Genomic DNA, 20,529 nt, shown 5'->3' on the forward strand with positions numbered 1-20,529 from the left:
AGAAGTTCGTTCGATATAGCCTAGCCACCTATGGCTATAACATCTATAGTGATGAGTTGTCCCTCTGAAAATATACTGAGGGTCTCTCTAAGGCCTTTACAGACTATAATTACCCTCCAAACCTTGTACAAACTGTTGCCCCATGCCTTATCTCTCCAGTCACCCACCACCTCCCAAAGTCCCACTATCTGCCCACAGAGAAACATTCCTCTCTTTACTCAGTACTATCCAGGACTGGACAGCTGAATTACATCCTCCACCAGGGTTTTGACTACCTCTCATTGTGCCCTGAAATGATGAGCGTCCTACCAACTACCCATCCCAACCCTCCTACATTGATATTTCGTCGTCCGCCGAACCTACACAGTATATTTGTCCATCCTTACCCAACCCCTTCTCCCAATCCCTTATCTCATGGCTCATATCACTGCAGTAGACCTAGATGCAAGACCTGTCCCATACATCCTCCCACCCCCACCTACTCCAGTTTAGTCACAAGCATCACCTATCGCATCAAAGGCAGGGCTACCTGTGAAAGCAGTCAAGTGATCTACAAACTAAGCTGCATCCACTGTGCTGCATTCTATGCTGGCTTGACAACAAACAATCTTTCTGTCCATATGTTGCATGAATGGCTACTGAAACTGTGGTCAAGAAACAGCTGGACCACCCTATTACTGAGCACACCACCCAACACAACATTCTTCATTTCAATGACTGCTTCACAGCCTGTGCCACTTGGATCCTTCCCACCAACACCAGCTTTTCTGAACTGCGCAGATGGGAACTCTCCCTGCAATATATCCTATGTTCCCATAACCATTGTGGCCTCATTGTCCTTTTGCCACCTATCTCCTTCCCTGTTCCCATTTCAGTGCTGAACAGTCTTCTATTCCACCAATGCACGCAAAGTCATTTCACCTCTCTCCTTTTACTCTAACCCTCTCCCCCCTTGCTTTCCATCTAACCTCCTGACTAGTATCTGGTTACCCTACCTCTCTTCACCTCACCTATGTATGCTCCCAAAAGCAGCACTTTACTGTGCCCCACTCTACTGGGCTATCCTTCCCCCTCCCTGCCCCAGCCACCTCCTTACTCCCACCACATGGTTGCATCTCCCATCACGCACAGCCGCTTGCAGAGTGGCTTCAGCAGCCAGAGACTGTGGTCATGTGTGCGAGTCGCATTTGCGTGCGTATGTTTTTCTATGTTCTGTCTGCAACAAAGGCCTTGTTGGCTGAAAGCTCATTTTCTGACAGTTTTTTTGTAGTTGTGGCTGTCTGCAAATCTGCACACATTGAGTAGCAACTATCCTTTTCACAATATTTTGACATTCCATCCGGATTTTCCATTATTGAAAGGTGTTTATCTTGATACGTGCACAATACTTAAAGTTTAACTCACCAGCATGGGTATGTTGGGAACCACAACCATATCCTCCTCACTGCCAGCAGAATTCAGTTCATCAAACTTAAACACTTTGCGCTGGTTGAATGTCAAAGTGTCATTGTCATTGAATTCCAGGTTCACCTTCTCCCAGTGTTGTCTGGAAATCAAATGAAACAAACTGTAACAAGATGCTAAGAGACACAATGTCTCACAACATTATGTCTTATTGATAAGTAAACAACACAGTTAATTATGGAGTAGAGAAGGAACCAAAAAAATACAAGTTCACATATGAAATGGCAGATTCCACACATCTAAAGAGAGGAAACAAGGAAACTTCAGTTAATAAACATCTCTGTACTGAATACTTAGAATAAGTATGATGGTTCAGAGTGTCATCTACAGCATGTTATGATTTGAAATAAGTCCAGGACAGCAATGTAAGACACTTCAGTACATGAGCCCACACTGATTAGCACTGCTAGCCTAGATTCAATCCATATCACTTACAATATTCAATGTAAATAACAAAACATTCTATGGATTAGACGAGCATTCAAGGAGAACAGGTTTCATTTTACTTTTAAAAATTTAACTTAATGTGTCAAGCTTTTTACATCATTTAACAAAGTGTCAGTAGTGTCTGTCCAACATAATTAAAGCTTTTTCAATGAAAATATTTCCTTAAAAATGGAACTGTGTTTTTTGGTCTATGGTGAGAAAAATTTAGTGATATAACTCTTTTGTAAATCCAACAAGTTCTAGAGTAAACACACACTTAATATGCAGATTTTTATGCTCTTGCAGCTGTTTCAATGATCCATCACATGGAAGTTATTCCTCTTTCCACTCTCTAAAGAATGGCGTATACATCACATATCGTTTTTTGGTGCTAGTTTCCAGATGACACATCATTCAGTTGGTCATAACGACAGCATAAAATCCCCACATACAGTCTACTTTTAACCTCGATATTTACTGTTAGACCAACAAAGGAATTTATGTTTTACAGATTTCCTATTTTATTGTTTCACAAAAATAAAGAAGTTCTTTACTGACTAATGTTGTTACAAAAACATTGGTATTTCATTAAGCCTGTATCACTATTTTTCTGGGTGAAGAGATATTACAAATATTTTTAACAAGTCAAATGTTATTTGATACATGCCTATATATCCTAGTGGATAAATGAAAAGCTGTTCACTGATGATGCTGATTTGTACAGATAAATCAGAACACTAGGATCACATAAAAATGGAATACAGAAGATGAATGCTTAGTGAAGGGACATGCAGTTGACCCTCCAACATAAATAAATGTAACATATAGGACAGAGTTAGACAGAAATACTTGTTATTGTTTGTTAGCACAGATAACAATAATCACCGGAAAATGGTCACACTCATTAAATGCATACAGTGTGATTTAAAGTGGAATGACTACATAAAATGACCGTAGCAAATGCACATGCTAGACAGAGAATCAGTGGAAGAATACTCTATCATTGAAGGATGAAGCTTACTAGAGAGAACTGATGGAAGAAATACACAACATCAAAAGCAGGGCAATGTGAAAAGGCCACAGAGATGCTCATTCAACTCCTGTGACAGACACTTAAAATTCCAAGATTGTAATTTCCTACAAGAGTCAACCAGTGTATTGCTACCTCTTGCATATACATATAACATGAGGAAAATTTGAGTTGACACTGAGTTATACTAGCAATCATCATTTGCACTCACCATTTGCAACTGGAACAAGGAAGGAGGGAGCAAATCACTCCAAAAGCCAATGCTGGACAATGAAAACCAGTGAACCAACCATACCATACAATACACAGCTGCCAACTTGTTATGAGGTACAGAACTCACCACCCATGTTCATGTATTGCTACTCTCTGTAGATACTAGCCTAGGCACAGGAACACACTTGTGGTTGCTCAAAACATGGAACAAATCTCTCCTGGAGTTGGTACATGTGGATGGCAAGGTAAAAATATGCCCAAAGCAGCATGAGGTTCTATACTTCCCTACATCTTGATAGTAGTGAAATTAATGTGGAGGATTGAGAATGGTAATAGTATTTTCATGCAAGGGATCATGAAACTATGGAACTGCAGGGCATATCTTAGCTATAACTACATGTTCACTCTCCCTTCAAACCTGTCAATATCATGTGCCACATCTACCATAAAACTGTTGCTAAGCTGATGTAGGGTACATTAACAAAAATTAACAATTCTATTACATCAAAGTATGCAATGCAGATGACACACATTCATGCTGCTCATAGACCAACCTTTAAGTGCAAATTTTGTGAAGAGCTCTTTATACTCTTTGTTTATGTTGTTCGGCATGGCTGTGGTGTGGTAACTGCTAGGCTTAGCAACCAGTTTCATATTTAGTTTACAGCTGGTACTGAATTACTTTATTACTGTGATACGTGCTGATTGTCAACTTTACCTCTTTCAGGAATACAGTAGAGTGATTCTCCAGTGAGAGACATTTACAAAGAATGATACTGAGAATCTGACATGCTGTCATTTCTCTCACCAGCCAACTATACAGCAATGTACTGTCTCAAACATTTGTTTGTTTGCCGACAGCATCCTGCAAGTTACCTGTACCTTCTGGTGGACAATCCACCACTTTGCTGTTTCCAGATATTTGAGAAATGCGTTATGGTATTAGAGTGCTTGTGCCCCACCATTGTGTTGCCAGACCTAATTCACAGAGAATTGGCTCTTGGAAAGATGGTTTGAAAAATCTGTGGGAAATATGTAAAAGTGAGGACAAAAAGAAAGGAAGGATAGAGGTACATACATTTTGGAACATTAGATATGGATTTCTTTATAAAATGTTGTGAACAAAATTGGTACATTGGTGCAACTGTACTCCAAAGTACCGTACTTTTCTGTTCATTGAAAGTACCAACTTTAGTTCAAATGGCTCTGAGCACTATGGGACTTAACATCTATGGTCATCAGTCCCCTAGAACTTAGAACTACTTAAACCTAGCTAACCTAAGGACATCACACACATCCATGCCCGAGGCAGGATTCGAACCTGCGACCGTAGCAGTTGCGCAGCTCCGGACTGAGCGCCTAGAACCGCTAGACCACCGCAGCCGGCACCAACTTTAGGCTGGTAATAAAGTGTTAATGACATGTTTCAGAATAAGTCAATAAGATATTTAAATGTTAATAATCATCTTTTAATGTGAATTGTGAACAGTTAGGCTCTGTGGTCAACCTTAACCATTTTGCAGTCACATTGACTGAGGAGAGAAACAACTATCAATAAGAAACGATTATTCCTGAACAAGCCGCAAAGAAACCAGTCACATCGTTATTCTTGTACAAGCCACAAAAAAACCAGTCACATCGACTGAGGAGAGAAACAACTATCAATAAGAAACAATTATTCTTGTACAAGCCGCAAAAAAGTTTTGTTGCACTGCAATTGCAAAGTTGCTGAGGTATTTTGATTCCGTTCATGTGTATCTGCAGAAATTTATACATGAGGGAGTAAAATTCTACAGTGACCATTTTTCATTTACCATACCTAGTTCAGGGAATTTGAAAATGTGTCATACATCAGAACTAAATTTGATGGGTGGTAAATGAGCAATAACTTTTTGGTAGATTACTTTAATATGTTCCTAAGAGATATTTCGCTATCATATGCGAAGTAAATCTTATTAGTATCAATATTGATGCTGCTTCCTGGCAGATTAAAACTGTGTGCCGGACTGAGACTCGAGCTCGGGACCTTTGCCTTCGAGTCTTGGTCCGGCACACAGTTTTAATCTGCCCGGAAGTTTATATCAGTGCACACTCCACTGTAGAGTGAAAATTCCATTCTAGAAATATAGATGCTACTACCTCTCTGATTTAATGACCTGAAGGTAGATCATCATACAATTGAATTGAAATTGTCCAATGAGTTATGAAGTAAAGCTAGAAAATAATTCATAAAAAGCAAATGTTCATATAACAGTAGTATTAGGATGATTAGAAAAATTAAAGTATTAATAATATCTGAGAGAGGCCTCATCCCGAACCTCTGAATCTATTTCAGCCAAATTTGGCACAGAAAGAGTAGGTCTCACGAGTATCAATACTACGTGGTTTATAACCTCCAAGCTCCAACAGGAGCAGAGAAACAGCCAAAAACGTGTTTTCCCAGCCACTGACATGACAGGCATGTTGTGTGGAAATAGCATTGGCCTATTACACAGACCTGCTTTGCATGGCATTGTATGTGTTAGAATGGCAAGATACGGTTTTCTGTGCCCCTATGTATAAGCTACCCTGCAAGACAGGCGTGTTGTATTGGAGTAGTACTGGCTTTCTTTATCGACCTGCGTTGCATGGTGGTCTGAACGTCAGGGGCAAATGATTTTAAGCTACTGATGTGTAACCTGCTCTGCATGACAGGTGTATTGGAGTAGTATTTGCCCACATTAATGAAATGTGTTGCAGTGGCTATATGTGCCAATGAACATGGCTGGGGACAGGTCGAAATGGATAGTGTAACATGCCAAACTATCTTCGGAGGGGGGGGGGGGGGGGGCGGGGAAGGCATCACTTGCTTGCATCGCCTCAACTTATCGATTTTTATGTGCTATTTATATCGTTTTGTTATATTTTGTGTTGAAATGTTGTAAATATGTGACACTTGATGGTCGGGAAAAGCTGTATCCTGTCAAGTCAGCGACTTACACGACTTTCCTTTATGTGGTTTAAAGTGGAGAGGTTTTTTTTATTATTTATGCGGAAGAAAGAATAACACGTCTGCCGCATCTGTACGCCACGTATCACACGCAATTTAGTGGTATCATAGTCCTATAGGATAAGCTTCAAGAGAATTAACGTGATATGTTTGTTCGTAGAGAATGGTTCTTGGCTTGTCGATTTAGATTTTCAGTAGTACTATCCGAGTATTGTTCGAGTAGTGACCCTCGAGAAGATTATCTCAAGAGTGTGATGAGATCAGCTCGTACATACGATATGTGAACTAGTCTGCAGTGGGGATAGGACTCAAGTATGTTCAAAGCAGTTTTAAGTCGTTTGGATAGATATTTTGAGAAGAGTATTGGCTTGTGTAGAAAAAGATTATTTCGCCAATTTTGGTGGAGTGTAGACTCGCCAGGTACAGGAAAAGTTCCGATTCACTGAAGTGTGAAATTAGTTTCTCCTATGTGTGGCTAATGGTACGTTGTGCTGCTTTATAGCCCTGTGATGGAAGTCGAACTGTGTTTCGATAATTTTGTGAGTTTTTCCGGTGAATGATGTATGCGAAGAGACGTGTTCACGCCAAGTCCAAATGTGTGTGAATGCCTAAGGGACCAAACTGCTGAGGTCATCGGTCCCTACACTTACGCACTGCTTAAACTAACTTAAACTAAGAACAGCACACACACCCTTGCCCGAGAGAGTACTCTAACCTCCGGCGGGAGGGGCCGCGCAATCAATGCGAAGTCATTGCTTTGTGGTTGAGAATTAAAGCACACACTAAGGGATTACAGCGTTGCATTGTGTTATTGTGGTATTGTGGTAAGGTGTACGCAAGCGCTGAGGAACAGTGACTTAACGATACTGGGTTGGTATTGTGCGACTCAGCGTGAGCGTCGTATTATAGGAAATTGCGGAAATCTCGTTGAATTTGCTGTATGTGTAGTCTACAGTAAAGAGAAAGGTCGGCCTTCGCAACAGATATTAGTGGCGAACAATATGCTGTTTACTGAGAATTTGAAATCTTTTCCCATTGTCCCTAAACGAGAAGTCTAGAAACATTTATTAGAGAACACGCAAATTCTCTGGTGGGTCGCTAAGTCAACGCCTGAAGTAGTTGAGTTTTGCTTGATCATTTAAATTTCATATAGTTGAAAAGTGGCGGTGATATTTAGGTTTTCGTTTTATGTTATTTTTTATTACTTTTTTGGAATAGTGCACCAGCACTCGTAAAGCAAAACGCTGATTTGTACCTGTAAATTATTAATCGCGTTACATAAAGAATTAACGGTTGTAAACTAAGAAAGTCAATTCCTCAATTATGCTTAACCCCAAAACATTAAAAAGAATCGAAGGCTTATTTCGAAGCAGGCTAATATCCTGAATATACACTCCTGGAAATTGAAATAAGAACACCGTGAATTCATTGTCCCAGGAAGGGGAAACTTTATTGACACATTCCTGGGGTCAGATACATCACATGATCACACTGACAGAACCACAGGCACATAGACACAGGCAACAGAGCATGCACAATGTCGGCACTAGTACAGTGTATATCCACCTTTCGCAGCAATGCAGGCTGCTATTCTCCCATGGAGACGATCGTAGAGATGCTGGATGTAGTCCTGTGGAACGGCTTGCCATGCCATTTCCACCTGGCGCCTCAGTTGGACCAGCGTTCGTGCTGGACGTGCAGATCGTGTGAGACGACGCTTCATCCAGTCCCAAACATGCTCAATGGGGGACAGATTCGGAGATCTTGCTGGCCAGGGTAGTTGACTTACACCTTCTAGAGCACGTTGGGTGGCACGGGATAGATGCGGACGTGCATTGTCCTGTTGGAACAGCAAGTTCCCTTGCCGGTCTAGGAATGGTAGAACGATGGGTTCGATGACGGTTTGGATGTACCGTGCACTATTCAGTGTCCCCTCGACGATCACCAGTGGTGTACGGCCAGTGTAGGAGATCGCTCCCCACACCATGATGCCGGGTGTTGGCCCTGTGTGCCTCGGTCGTATGCAGTCCTGATTGTGGCGCTCACCTGCACGGCGCCAAACACGCATACGACCATCATTGGCACCAAGGCAGAAGCGACTCTCATCGCTGAAGACGACACGTCTCCATTCGTCCCTCCATTCACGCCTGTCGCGACACCACTGGAGGCGGGCTGCACGATGTTGGGGCGTGAGCGGAAGACGGCCTAACGGTGTGCGGGACCGTAGCCCAGTTTCATGGAGACGGTTGCGAATGGTCCTCGCCGATACCCCAGGAGCAACAGTGTCCCTAATTTGCTGGGAAGTGGCGGTGCGGTCCCCTACGGCATTGCGTAGGATCCTACGGTCTTGGCGTGCATCCGTGCGTCGCTGCGGTCCGGTCCCAGGTCGACGGGCACGTGCACCTTCCGCCGACCACTGGCGACAACATCGATGTACTGTGGAGACCTCACGCCCCACGTGTTGAGCAATTCGGCGGTACGTCCACCCGGCCTCCCGCATGCCCACTATACGCCCTCGCTCAAAGTCCGTCAACTGCACATACGGTTCACGTCCACGCTGTCGCGGCGTGCTACCAGTGTTAAAGACTGCGATGGAGCTCCGTATGCCACGGCAAACTGGCTGACACTGACGGCGGCGGTGCACAAATGCTGCGCAGCTAGCGCCATTCGACGGCCAACACCGCGGTTCCTGGTGTGTCCGCTGTGCCGTGCGTGTGATCATTGCTTGTACAGCCCTCTCGCAGTGTCCGGAGCAAGTATGGTGGGTCTGACACACCGGTGTCAATGTGTTCTTTTATCCATTTCCAGGAGTGTACTTTTTCGTAATAAAGCAAATACAAAAGCTAGTAAACCGAAAGACTGGAATACCGCTAAACGCAAAGTTCAAAGAAATTAAAGGAAAGGAATAGCATTTTTAGTCATAACTTGCAATGAAAAGAGAGATAATTTATCTTTATTTAGACAGGAAAAGCAAGTTTATGTTTTATTTAAAGTGATTAATTATAAATGAAAAGTTATTCCATTTAATTCTGTAAGGCTGAGATTAACGAAATAGTTCATTGCGATAAAATTTCAGCAGAGTCAAGGATATTGTTGTGGCATGGCGCTCAGAGATCACTGATGGAGCTACTTATAGCAGTTATCGTCATTAACAACGAGATATAATTAATATTAAATTATATCTGTGGCTTGTGAACATGTTCTCCAATTTATGTAAAAATTAATAACCTTCTCACTGATTGATTCTATGTACGATTATTCGTTGAAGCGTGAAGAGAGGAGCAACTACAAGAGGCAACGGATCCAGGAGTATAAGATGAATTCATCTGTTATATACGAAACCTACCGTTTCTGGTACCTACGTTGTTGTTAAAGTGTTTAGTTGTGTTGTCAGAGTACAGAGAGTAAGCTTCTCTATAGGCTGCTGTTATTGGTAAAGTAAATACTTCACTCGTACTCCCTGTAGACTGTCACATTTAGTATTTTTCTGGTGACATATTAGCTTTGGTGGTAGTTAATCTTTCGAATCTAGTGAGCCCTGATATACAGATGTGTTGTTGCTTTAATATCCAGATGGCTACCACTGATCCTATTATATCATTAAACGTGTTATTGTGTCCATCCTTTTGTAGTGGTGTTGTAGTGAGCTGTAGAGTAATTTACACTACTGGCCATTAAAATTGCTACACCAAGAAGAAATGCAAATGATAAACGGGTATTCATTGGACAAATATACTAGAACTAACATGTGATTACCCTTTCACACAACTTGGGTGCATAGACCCCGAGAAATCAGTACCCAGAACAACCACCTCTGGCCGTAATAACGGCCTTGATACGCCTCGGCATTGAGTCAAACAAAGCTGGGATAGCGTGTACTGGTACAGCTGCCCATGCAGCTTCAACACGTTACCACAGTTCATCAAGAGTAGTGACGGGAGTATTGTGACGAGCCAGTCGCTCGACCACCATTGACCAGACGTTTTCAGTTGGTGAGAGATCTGGAGAATGTGCTGGCCAGGGCAGCAGTAGAACATTTCCTGTATCCAGAAAGTTCCGTACAGGACCTGCAACATGCGGTCGTGCATTATCCTGCTGAAATGTAGGGTTTCGCAGGTATCGAATGATGGGTAGAGCCACGCGTCGTAACACATCTGAAATGTAACGTCCACTGTTCAAAGTGTCGTCAATGCGAACGAGAGGTGACCGAGACGTGTAAGCAATGGCACCCCATAACATCACGCCGGGTGATACGCCAGTATGGTGATGACAAATACACGCTTCCAATGTGCGTTCACCGCGATGTCGCCAGACACAGATGCGACCATCATGATGCTGTAAACAAAACCTGGATTCATCCGAAAAAATGACGTTTTGCCATTCGTGCACCCAGGTTCGTCGTTGAGTACACCATCGCAGGCGCTCCTGTCTGTGATGCAGCATCAAGGGTATCCGCAGCCATGGTCTCCGAGCTGATAGTCCATCCTGCTGCAAACGTCGTCGAACTGTTCGTGCAGATGATTGTTGTCTTGCAAACGTCCCCATCTGTTGACTCAGGGACCGAGACGTGGCTCCATGATCCGTTACAGCCATGCGGATCAGATGCCTGTCATCTCGACTGCTAGTGATACGAGGCCGGTGGGATCCAGCACGGCGTTCCGTATTACCCTCCTGAACCCACCGATTCCATATTCTGCTAACAGTCATCGGCTCTCGACCAACGCAAGCAGCAATGTCGCGATACGATAAACCGCAATAGCAATAGGCTACAATCCGACCTTTATCAAAGTCGGAAACGTGATGGTACGCATTTCTCCTCCTTACACGAGGCATCACAACAACGTTTCACCAGGAAACGCCGCTCAACTGCTGTTTGTGTATGAGAAATCGGTTGGAAACTTTCCTCATGTCAGCACGTTGTAGGTGCCGCCACCGGCGCCAACCTTGTGTGAATGCTCTGAAAAGCTAATCATTTGAATATCACAGTATCTTCTTCCTGTAGGTTAAATTTCGCGTCTGTAGCACGTCATCTTCGTGGTGTAGCAACTTTAATGATCAGTAGTGTATAGCGTGAGACGCTGATCTTGCGTGATATCGTTGTGTTAGTATAGACGATTATTTCAAGTCACACAGATTACGTCGTCGTGTGTAGGCAAAGTCTTGTCACGACAACTTCTTGCAGTATTAAGAGAGTGAGCTACACTGCCCGACGTTGCGTTTCACCTACGTGCGTACGGCAACGCTGTTCGTACAGTCTATCTCCTACGAGATAGTGGTACCTAGAGGGTGGCGCAGTACAATATACAAGCGGTTAGATAGAGAGAATGGAGGAGGAAATGGATAGAAGAGAGGGGAGGAAGTGGCTATGCACGAGTGTGGACAATGTAAAGGATAGTGGGCAGCTAAAGATGGAAAAAGGGAGGGGGAGGAAGATGCGGTCAGAGGGAGGGAGAACGAGGAGGTGGGCACACAGACGAAGGAAATGGTGGACATTACTCCTTTACCACTAAACCTATTCGCAACGCAATTTCCAGACAATATCGACATATACTATTGAACGTACCTGCAAAATTATGTCTTTGTTCGACACAGTTCAGGAGACATGACGTCGTAAACATTGAGATTCCTGAAAGACTAGCTTCTGATTACTACTTAAACCTAATTAACCTAAGGACATCACACACATCCATGCCCGAGGCAGGATTTGAACCTGCGCCCGTAGCGGTCGCGCGATTCCAGACTGAAGCGCCTAGAACCGCTCGGTCACAGCCGTCGGTGATTGCGATTCTTAAAATAAACTGGGTTACTGGTGTCCTACTAAAAGTAAAGCTGCCATCAACCTCGACATTGTGCTGGACACGGTAATGCACTAACCCATTGGTACACCCTGATCTTCCTCAAAGCTTTGAACTGAGACACAGATGCAATTTGATATTTTTCACGTTAGCAAATCAATTTGAGGTGAAAGAAACGATAAAATAATAAAGTCCTGGACCTACTGGAGAATGAACTCTGGACGTTAGGATTTGTAGTCCGAGGCTTATCCTGTGAATCACTGAACTTTTTTTTTCTTTTCATCATTTTGTGACACGATGCCAGCGACAAAAAGTTTCGTAAAGGTTTGAACTTTGTTCGATGTCACTAAGTTCTCTCATTCTCAAATACCGGATGAATGAAATCCAGATATTTGCGCGCCATTAGTTAAGCTGCCTCAAGACAAACAGTTTCTAACACTGAAACTTGCCTTCAAAAAAAAATGGTTCTAATGGCTCTGAGCACTATGGGACTTAACATCTGAGGTGATCATCAGTCCCCTAGAACTAAGAACTACTTAAACCTAATTATCCTAAGGACATCACACACATCCATGCCCGAGACAGGATTCGAACCTGCGACCGTAGCAGCAGCGCGGTTCCGGACTGAAGAGCCTAGAAACTCTCGGCCACAGCGGCCGGCAAACTTGCCTTCGTATGCTAAACTTTTCACATAAGGTTGTACCTCTTGAGTAGATTATGAATGCATTTTAAATTTTTAAATTCGGTGAATAATTATGCGAAGCATTGAAAATCTGATTTTTGTTGCCCCTACGCTGCAACTGGTACCAGGTTTCGGGACATAGTTTCGGTAATTTAAGATTGTCAGTCCCCGATGGCGTTGGATATAATGAACTAGTGCCTCTCTGCGATAGTATTTTCTTTCAAGTTTTCTGAAATGGAGATTCGCCGGTATTTTGATCTGCTCCACCAGCCTCTCCACGTAGATTTGTTAACGCTATAACGAGAAGCTGACGCAAGCATTCACTCAGGTGCTACCACAAATTCATTTAGGGAAATTAAACAGGCGAAAGAAGTAGCACGAACTGCGGATCAAACACTACGTTAGCACGGTGTCGCCATTTGGTCGACTTTCTCGGAGAGTCCTTCATTCACGCCGCTACTGCGGGGGCTTCATCACTTCCGCGTCATTAAAGCGATCACTGTTAAGCAAGCGACACCACAGCTAATTAGCTGCTTGGTTCTCGCTGTTACACAGAGCAGCTGAAGAACCGCATCAGCGGGGACAACTACCACACTTCATTCTTGGCTACTCACTGTGTCTAGAATTCTTTGGAAAATACTCTAAGCCACTACCACAGTCCAGTTGCAGTGGGCTCTGAACAAAGTTAAAAACTCAGATCAGCTGATACATTTTTGCTGGATTCGTCAATTTCAGTTGGCTGTTTATGTAGATTATATGCAACCAATCGCCTTTTTATTTTCGAGTCACGGCAGGCTCACTATCAGTTGGATCTGTTACAGGAACATTACTTCATGGATCACATGCAGCTAGAGGGTAGCGTTGTGGCGATTGCACTGCCTGTTAGTATTCATGAATAAGTACTTCCGATTACGTTCATATTCGCCGAGGATATAATGAACTGTTCATTTTAGTTTGTCACTATCAGTCTGTGATCCTACAGCCTATGCTTTCCACTCTCACTTTTGGTTACTGTAGCAGAAGAATTTCTCACCACAGAACTTCATTACTGGATCGCCAGCATATGCAATAAAAGATACTCCTAACCGCTATTACAGTCCTTAGCATTTTATTATTCAAGATTGAGCCTGCAGCTCGTTCACTTTATTTCAGAACTAAAATAATCTTTTCAGTAATGAATAGTGTGCTGCCGTGTTCACCTGAGTACTTTTTTTTTCATTTACTGCACAGTATTTCGACGAACGATGCAACAGTTTTCAATTGCTGCAAGTTTTGCTGTGATGTGTATTAGCTGACTGGACTGCAACCACACAAACAGATCACAGTTTGATAACCGTGAGAGATTGCATTGGCCCAATCCCTTGATCCTCCCACGTATGCCATTTCAGTCGGCCTACAATTTCTCCGATGACCCCACTCTTATTGCCAAAGGAAGTCCTGGAATCAGATGTGCTATTCGGAAAGGGCGAGGAGTCTTTTGTCTAAAAAAAAAAAAAAAAAAAAAAAAAAAAAAAAAACAGCCTCAAGCAAAGCCACATGCGTGAACCATATAGGAACTGTAAGAGTGCTGAGTTTTGTAATGCATCACGAACTTTCATGTAGCGGAAACAATGAGTACACTAAACCAAAGTATCCGAACACAACTATGCAATGCGAAATTGACCACAAGATGTCACCAAAGGCGGATCCGCCAATATAAAAGGACGCAGAGAGTTTGGTGTTGTCAGGAGTAACAGATCTCCGTCAGGTGAGCTCAGTGGCTCAACGTGGAATAGTACTCTCCCCCCCCCCTTTTTTTATTTGTAGCTGCGTGGTCAGCGCAGCAGATTGTTATCTGAAGGGGCCCGGGTTCGATTCCCGGCCGGGTCGGAGATTTTCTCCGCTCGGCGACTCGGTATTGTGTTGTTCTTAAATTCATATCGTCATAACAGATACTAAATCGCCTACATGGCGTCACATGACAAGTCTCAGCCTATGTAACTTCGTATTAGGGAACGCTTGACCCTGCTGAATAATCTGCATTGTCGAACCGCTGTCGTATACTATTTTCACTGTCGAGATGGTTGTATGGGCAAGTTTCGAAAGCCATAGTAATATAAAAGAAAAGAGTCAGCTGAGTAATCAATCCATGAAGGACATTTAAACTCTTCTAAACCTGTCTAAGTCGACGGTTGATGATATGATTGTGAGTGGTTACGCGAAGGAACAACCACAGTCTTAATCAAGACTAGGCAGAACTAATGGACTGGTGGACAGAGACCATCGAGTATTGAAGAGGGTAGTTGTAAAAAATCGCATGAAATCAGCGGAAGAAATCAATCGTGATTTCCAAAGGGCTAGCAGCACTCCAACTAGCACAATGACTGTGCGTAGGATGTTAGACAGAATAGGGTACAATGATCCAGCAGCTTCTCATAAGCAACGCATTTCTGTTGCCAATGTTAAGCGCCTCTTCAGGTGGTGTAATGAGCGACGTTAATGGACTGAGGATGATTGGAAACGCGTGATTTGGAGATGAATCACTCTATAACCTGTGACAATCTGACGGAACGGTTTGGCGAATGTTTGGAGAACGTTAGCTGCCTCTGTGCCTAGTGCCAACAGTGAAGAACGCCCGGGAGGGGGGTTCAATACAGGGGCGTTTTCCGTGACTGGCGCGTGGTCCGCTTATTGTGCCAAAGGAAACACTAATTGCGGAAGAATATGAATCCATTTTACGGCAATGTTTACTGTTTACAGTGGAGGGACACCTCGGAGACGACGACATCAGCATGACAACGAATGCGGATGAATGGGAAAAACAAGCCCGTAATGTTGGGACACAGAATTAGTAATGTCCTACTTGACACAGTGGCGTCGTTTAAATATCTGGGCATAACGTTGCAAACCGATATGAAATGGAACGAACATGTGAGGACTGTGGTAGGGAAGGAAAATGGTCAACTTCTGTTTATTGGGAGAATTTTGGGAAAGTGTGGTTGATCTGTAAAGGAGACTGCTTATAAGGCGCTACTGCGACCTGTTCTTGAGTACTGCTATAGTGTTTGGGATCTGCAACAGGTCGGATTAAAGGAATGCATAAAAGCAATTCAAAGGAGAGCTACTAGGTTTGTTAGCGGTAGATCTAAAGAATAAGCAAGCGTTAGGGGATGCTTCGGGAATTGCAAAGGGAATCCCTGGAGGTAAGGTGATGTTTTTTTAGAGAAATACTATTGAGAAAATTTAAGGAAACAGCTTTTGAATCTTATTGCAGAAAGTTCCTACTGCCCTCAACATACATTTAGTGTAAGGGCACGAAGATAAGAGAAATTAGGGCTCATAGAGAGGCATGTAGACAGTATTTTTTTCTCTGGTTCTATCTGCGAGTGGAACAGGAAGGTAAACTACTGGTAGTGGTACAGGTTACCCTCCGTCACCCACCGTGCGCTGGCTTGGGGAGTATGTATGTAGACGTAAGAAAAACATATGAGGCAATCGTTTGTGGACAATAACGTTCCTGAAATGGACTGGCCTGCCCAGAGTCCCGACTTTAACACAATGGAACGCCCTTGAAAAGAGAACTTCGACCTCGCTCCAGAACCCAGCGTTCAATATGGCTACGTTCTCTGGTTTCGGCACTTGAGAAGATTGAGCTGCCTTTCCTCCAGCAGACATTCAGACAACTCATTTAAAGTGTACCCAGGAAAGCACAAGCCGACAAAAAAGCGAAAGTTGGACACACTCCATACTGATGCCCACAGAGATGTGTCCGGATCCTTTTGATCAGACAGCGTATGTTTGGGAAAAGGAAAAAACACTGTTAGGTTAAGCATATTGCCTGAGGAGACTGCAAAGAGTATTTACAGACCTAGATCTAGTAACTACGTACATAAATGATGCAGTATTCAACAGCCATATTGCAGGCGATTTTGATATGGAGTTTAATAAACGCTATTATACTACGTGCGTTCAGCAAGTAATGCAACATTTTTCCTCGGCCAGTTTCGGTTGACAAAATGCGGACTTTTCTGTGGAAAGTCGCGGAGTACTCCAGTTTCAGCCCCTAGAGTATCAAGAAGTTCTGACAGGAGGCGACACTACACGTAGACTTCAATATGGCGTCTGTAACCTGTTCCTTTGGCGGAAAACCAGAGTTTCGCAGATATTCATAGGCGCTGGCAGAATGTCTACGGATACCTGGTAGCGGGCAGTAGCACTGAGTTGTTGGGCGAGGCGTGTGTCATCATCGCAAGATGGCCATGCAAACCTGTATGATGTTTCTCGTGCCAGCCGGCCGCACGCAGCTGTGACTCCCGCAATGCTGGTACGTGCAGATACACACACATTCGAGGTGATTGACGGATTGCAAACACCTCGCTGCTCAACTTGACGTCTCTGTTGGTAGTCTTGACACCTGTCCATCAGCTGGGTTCCTCGCCGCGCAACAGACCATAAAGAGTAACTAAGGACCATCTGTGTGGAATTGCTGCGTGTTACGAGGCTTATCGTGACAATTTTTGTCCTACATCCCCACAGGTTATGAAACAACAATCCATGAAATGGTGGCACACCACCTCTCCTCCGAAGAGAAAGTTTAAAGCCGTAGTCTCAACCGGTAAATTCATGGCGACAGTCTTATGGGACTCTGAAGGTGTTTAATGTCCTCCCTCATACGGCAACGATCAACTCTGAAATGTACTACGCTATCCTCAGAAAACTGAAGAAACGACTCCTGCCTTTTTGTCGCCACAAAATTGCAAACGAACTTCTTCATGAAAGCGCAAGGCCTCACACAAGTCTACACACGCGAGAGGAGCCCACAGTAACTAGTGACTGAACTGTCCTTCCTCATCCACACTGTTGCACGGATCTGGCACCTTCCGACTTCGTCTGTTTGGCCCGGTGAAGGATGCATTCTACAGGAAGCAGTGCGTAGGTGAGCCGTAATTGTGTCCGGCTCTTCGAAAAGCGCGCCGGGCGGAGTGCTTTCGCTTCGCGTCTAGTGTTTGCGGTGGCGCTTTCGGTCTGGCGTGCTGTTTGGATCGCTACCGCCTTCTGGCGGGAGGTGGAGCAAATGTACGGTCGCGTGACGATCGAGAAGTACGTACTGGGCGGTGACCGAAAGAGGTGGTGGCGCGAGCGGGGCCCTGTTTTTGGGGGTCATCAACTGCTCGTCACGTGCTTTGCCCGACCTCGTGGCTGTCAGGGGCTAAGTCTGCCTTACCCGCATGTACGTGGCTTATGAAGCTTAGAAGCCGCGGTGCAGGAGATCAGCGCGTGGGACCGTAGCTCTTCTTATCGGCCATTGAAACCACTGGCAGCGGTTGGCTCTGACCAGCATAAGGAAGTGCAACGTGTTCCCGGCGCTGTGGTGGAGTGTGAGAGGTTGAGTACTGTTTTTATGTAACAGAGTTAGTTATATATAAAAGAGGTTTTTCAAGTTCTAGTGGAGTGTATGAGTTTCTTCACCAGTGGTTTTGTTGGGGTCGTCCCACCACAGTTTTCGTTACGTCCACGGGAACGTGGTAATTGCTTCTTGGTCGGGCTGTTTTCATTCACACCTTGATTAGGTGATTTAGGGTCGGTGTCATGGGTCTCTGTGGTTCGGAGCCTGTGCAGGCGCCGCCCTTGCTACGTCATCTGGTTTTGAGTAACTCGGGGAGGTGGCGGCTTGTAATGGAAGTTTTGGGGCTGATCTGCTGTGGCCCTGTAGACCACCAGTAACTATTCTGCCTATTGTGATTTGGGCCCCTTTACACTTGTCAGTCCCTCACCGAGCTAAGGAAATTTTTTTGGGGGGAACTGCCTTTAATGTGAAGGTTTTTGTGCTGGCTTATTCATATTTATCTTGTAACAAATATAAGTTATGTGAATGGCGAGAGACAACTAGCTTCTTAAAGATTATATATATATATATATATATTATGACAACAGTCAAAAATTCTTTTAAAAATATCGCTACTGGCAAGTTCTTAATGTCATACCTAGTAATATCCTTTTCATAATGAAAATTGTCAAGCTATTTGAAATTGTTTTGAAATTATTTTTTAAAAAGAAATGCCAAACTTAAAAATTTATTACTGAGAAACCCTTTTAAAATAAAAGATAACCTTATCAATGTGTGTTTTTTCACCAGCACCTCCTGGCCCCTACTTCCACGATAACGTTTTTGGTACAACATGTGTACTTAAGTTGTTGTTTGTGAATCGCCCTAACTGACGGTTCAGTAGGTTATGCTGAGGCAATTGATGCAGTAAGACGTTGGTTCCGACGTGTAACTGTAGAGTGGTTTGAGGTTGGCACTTAGGCCCTCCCAGTGAGGTGACATAAGGCCGTCACACTGAAAGGAGATTACGTTGAAAAACAGGGTTTTGTAGACAAAAGAGTGAGGAATAATATGATGTACTGTAATCCTGAATGAAACCAACCTGATATCAGAAAAAAATGTGTTGCATTACTTACTGAGCTCCCCTCATAAATCCTCCCACAAGTTTCACGAAATGACAATGACAAGAAAAATAGAACACAATGCTTGTGAGGCCTACGGGCAACCGTTCGTCCCTTGCGCCATTCGCGAACGCAACAGTAAGAGGTAGGCAGAATAGTATTGGTACGAAAAATACATTCCGCCAACATCATAAGGTGGTTTTTCGGAGATTAAATGTTGCTGTCAGCCTCGTTTCGTTACCAGCAAACGGTTCACCTTTGTTGGAGCTGACGTGTGAACTCACAAATCGTCCATCTGGTGTCTGAGACAAGGATCGCGTGAGTCGTGGCTGCAATCTCGACACGGGCAGCTCCTCCACATGTCGGTGTTTACCTTGGGTCACCTTGTTGGCTATTGCAACCAAGCACCAGACACACAGAAAAAGAACATATTTCAAGGACTCTCGGAGAGCAAGAAGAGCGTTGCGTCAGAAACCGGCTCCCCAACCTGGTCACATTCCCAGCCGAATCGTATGCACCCTATTGACGTTCCGTTGCTCATCAGCTCAATGCTCGCGTCTCCATCAACCCAGAGAACGCTAGGTTAGGCACTGTGTGACATTTCCTGGTAGAAGCTGCACTCTGTTATGGTTCCGTCGCATGGAATTCTAAACAGGCTTTTTTTTTTTTTTTTTTTTGACTTACGACAGCTTGTCACCCAGTTTCGTCAAAGGGCGGAATAATGCAGACTTATTCGTCCTCGACACGTGCAGCATATTTATGGAGGGAGCATTCCGATGTGCTGAACGGAATTTTTGTCTCCAACATACATCGACTGCAAACTTCACATGACTATGCCACCACCTCACTACCTACGCCGTCAGGTTTGTCAGTAAGTGCTCTCAAGAACTTTTTTACATCATTAAATCACTGATACAGAGATCCCACACATAAGTAATGTGGATTTTGTATACAGGGTGAAAAGTATTTAAACCGACAAACTCTGAGAGATTGTAGGGGACATCAAAACAAATATTTTTCCCTAATGTCATTTTTTCCTATGAGGAGTATTTAAACCGGTAGAGGAAGATTTCTCTGGCGGCAAATTAATTGAACCAACAAACACTTTTCCATTTTTTTATGACCAAGAGACAACACATCAACACAACCCAACTTCAATTACAGTAGATTTTCAAAAATACCTCCATTGACACGTAAACAAAGGTTACACCGTCGGATCATATTCTGTCTGACACGGGCAAAAAACCAAAGAGTTCCTGCTGCTGCTGCTGCTATCCGGGCAACCAGATCCTCTTCTGATTCAAGAGGAGTTGCGTAAACAAGGTTGCCCATGTCTCTCCACACAAAAAAGGCCTGAGGGGACATATCTGTGGATCGAGCAGGCCATGGTACAGGACCACCTCTGCCAATCCACGGTTCTGGGAACCGTCGGTCCAGGAATCGACGCACACAACGACTGAAATGTGCCGGCACCCCTTCATGTTAGACCACATGTGTTGTCTTG

At 43.9% G+C, this 20,529-nt stretch overlaps 1 protein-coding gene across 2 annotated transcripts in view; it reads right to left on the bottom strand.

Moving 5' to 3' along the window:
* LOC124711192 (scavenger receptor class B member 1) overlaps positions 1 to 20,529 on the bottom strand; it is a 685,541-nt gene that overhangs the window by 27,569 nt on the left and 637,443 nt on the right. For both annotated transcript variants that reach the window (XM_047241121.1, XM_047241120.1), the window contains one exon: positions 1,405 to 1,546. In XM_047241121.1, coding sequence (XP_047097077.1) covers positions 1,405 to 1,546 — 142 coding nt within the window. The remainder of the gene's footprint in view (positions 1 to 1,404; positions 1,547 to 20,529) is intronic.

Source organism: Schistocerca piceifrons, chromosome 8 (assembly GCF_021461385.2).
Source record: "Schistocerca piceifrons isolate TAMUIC-IGC-003096 chromosome 8, iqSchPice1.1, whole genome shotgun sequence".
In the NCBI taxonomy this organism is placed as follows: Eukaryota; Metazoa; Arthropoda; class Insecta; order Orthoptera; family Acrididae; genus Schistocerca; species Schistocerca piceifrons.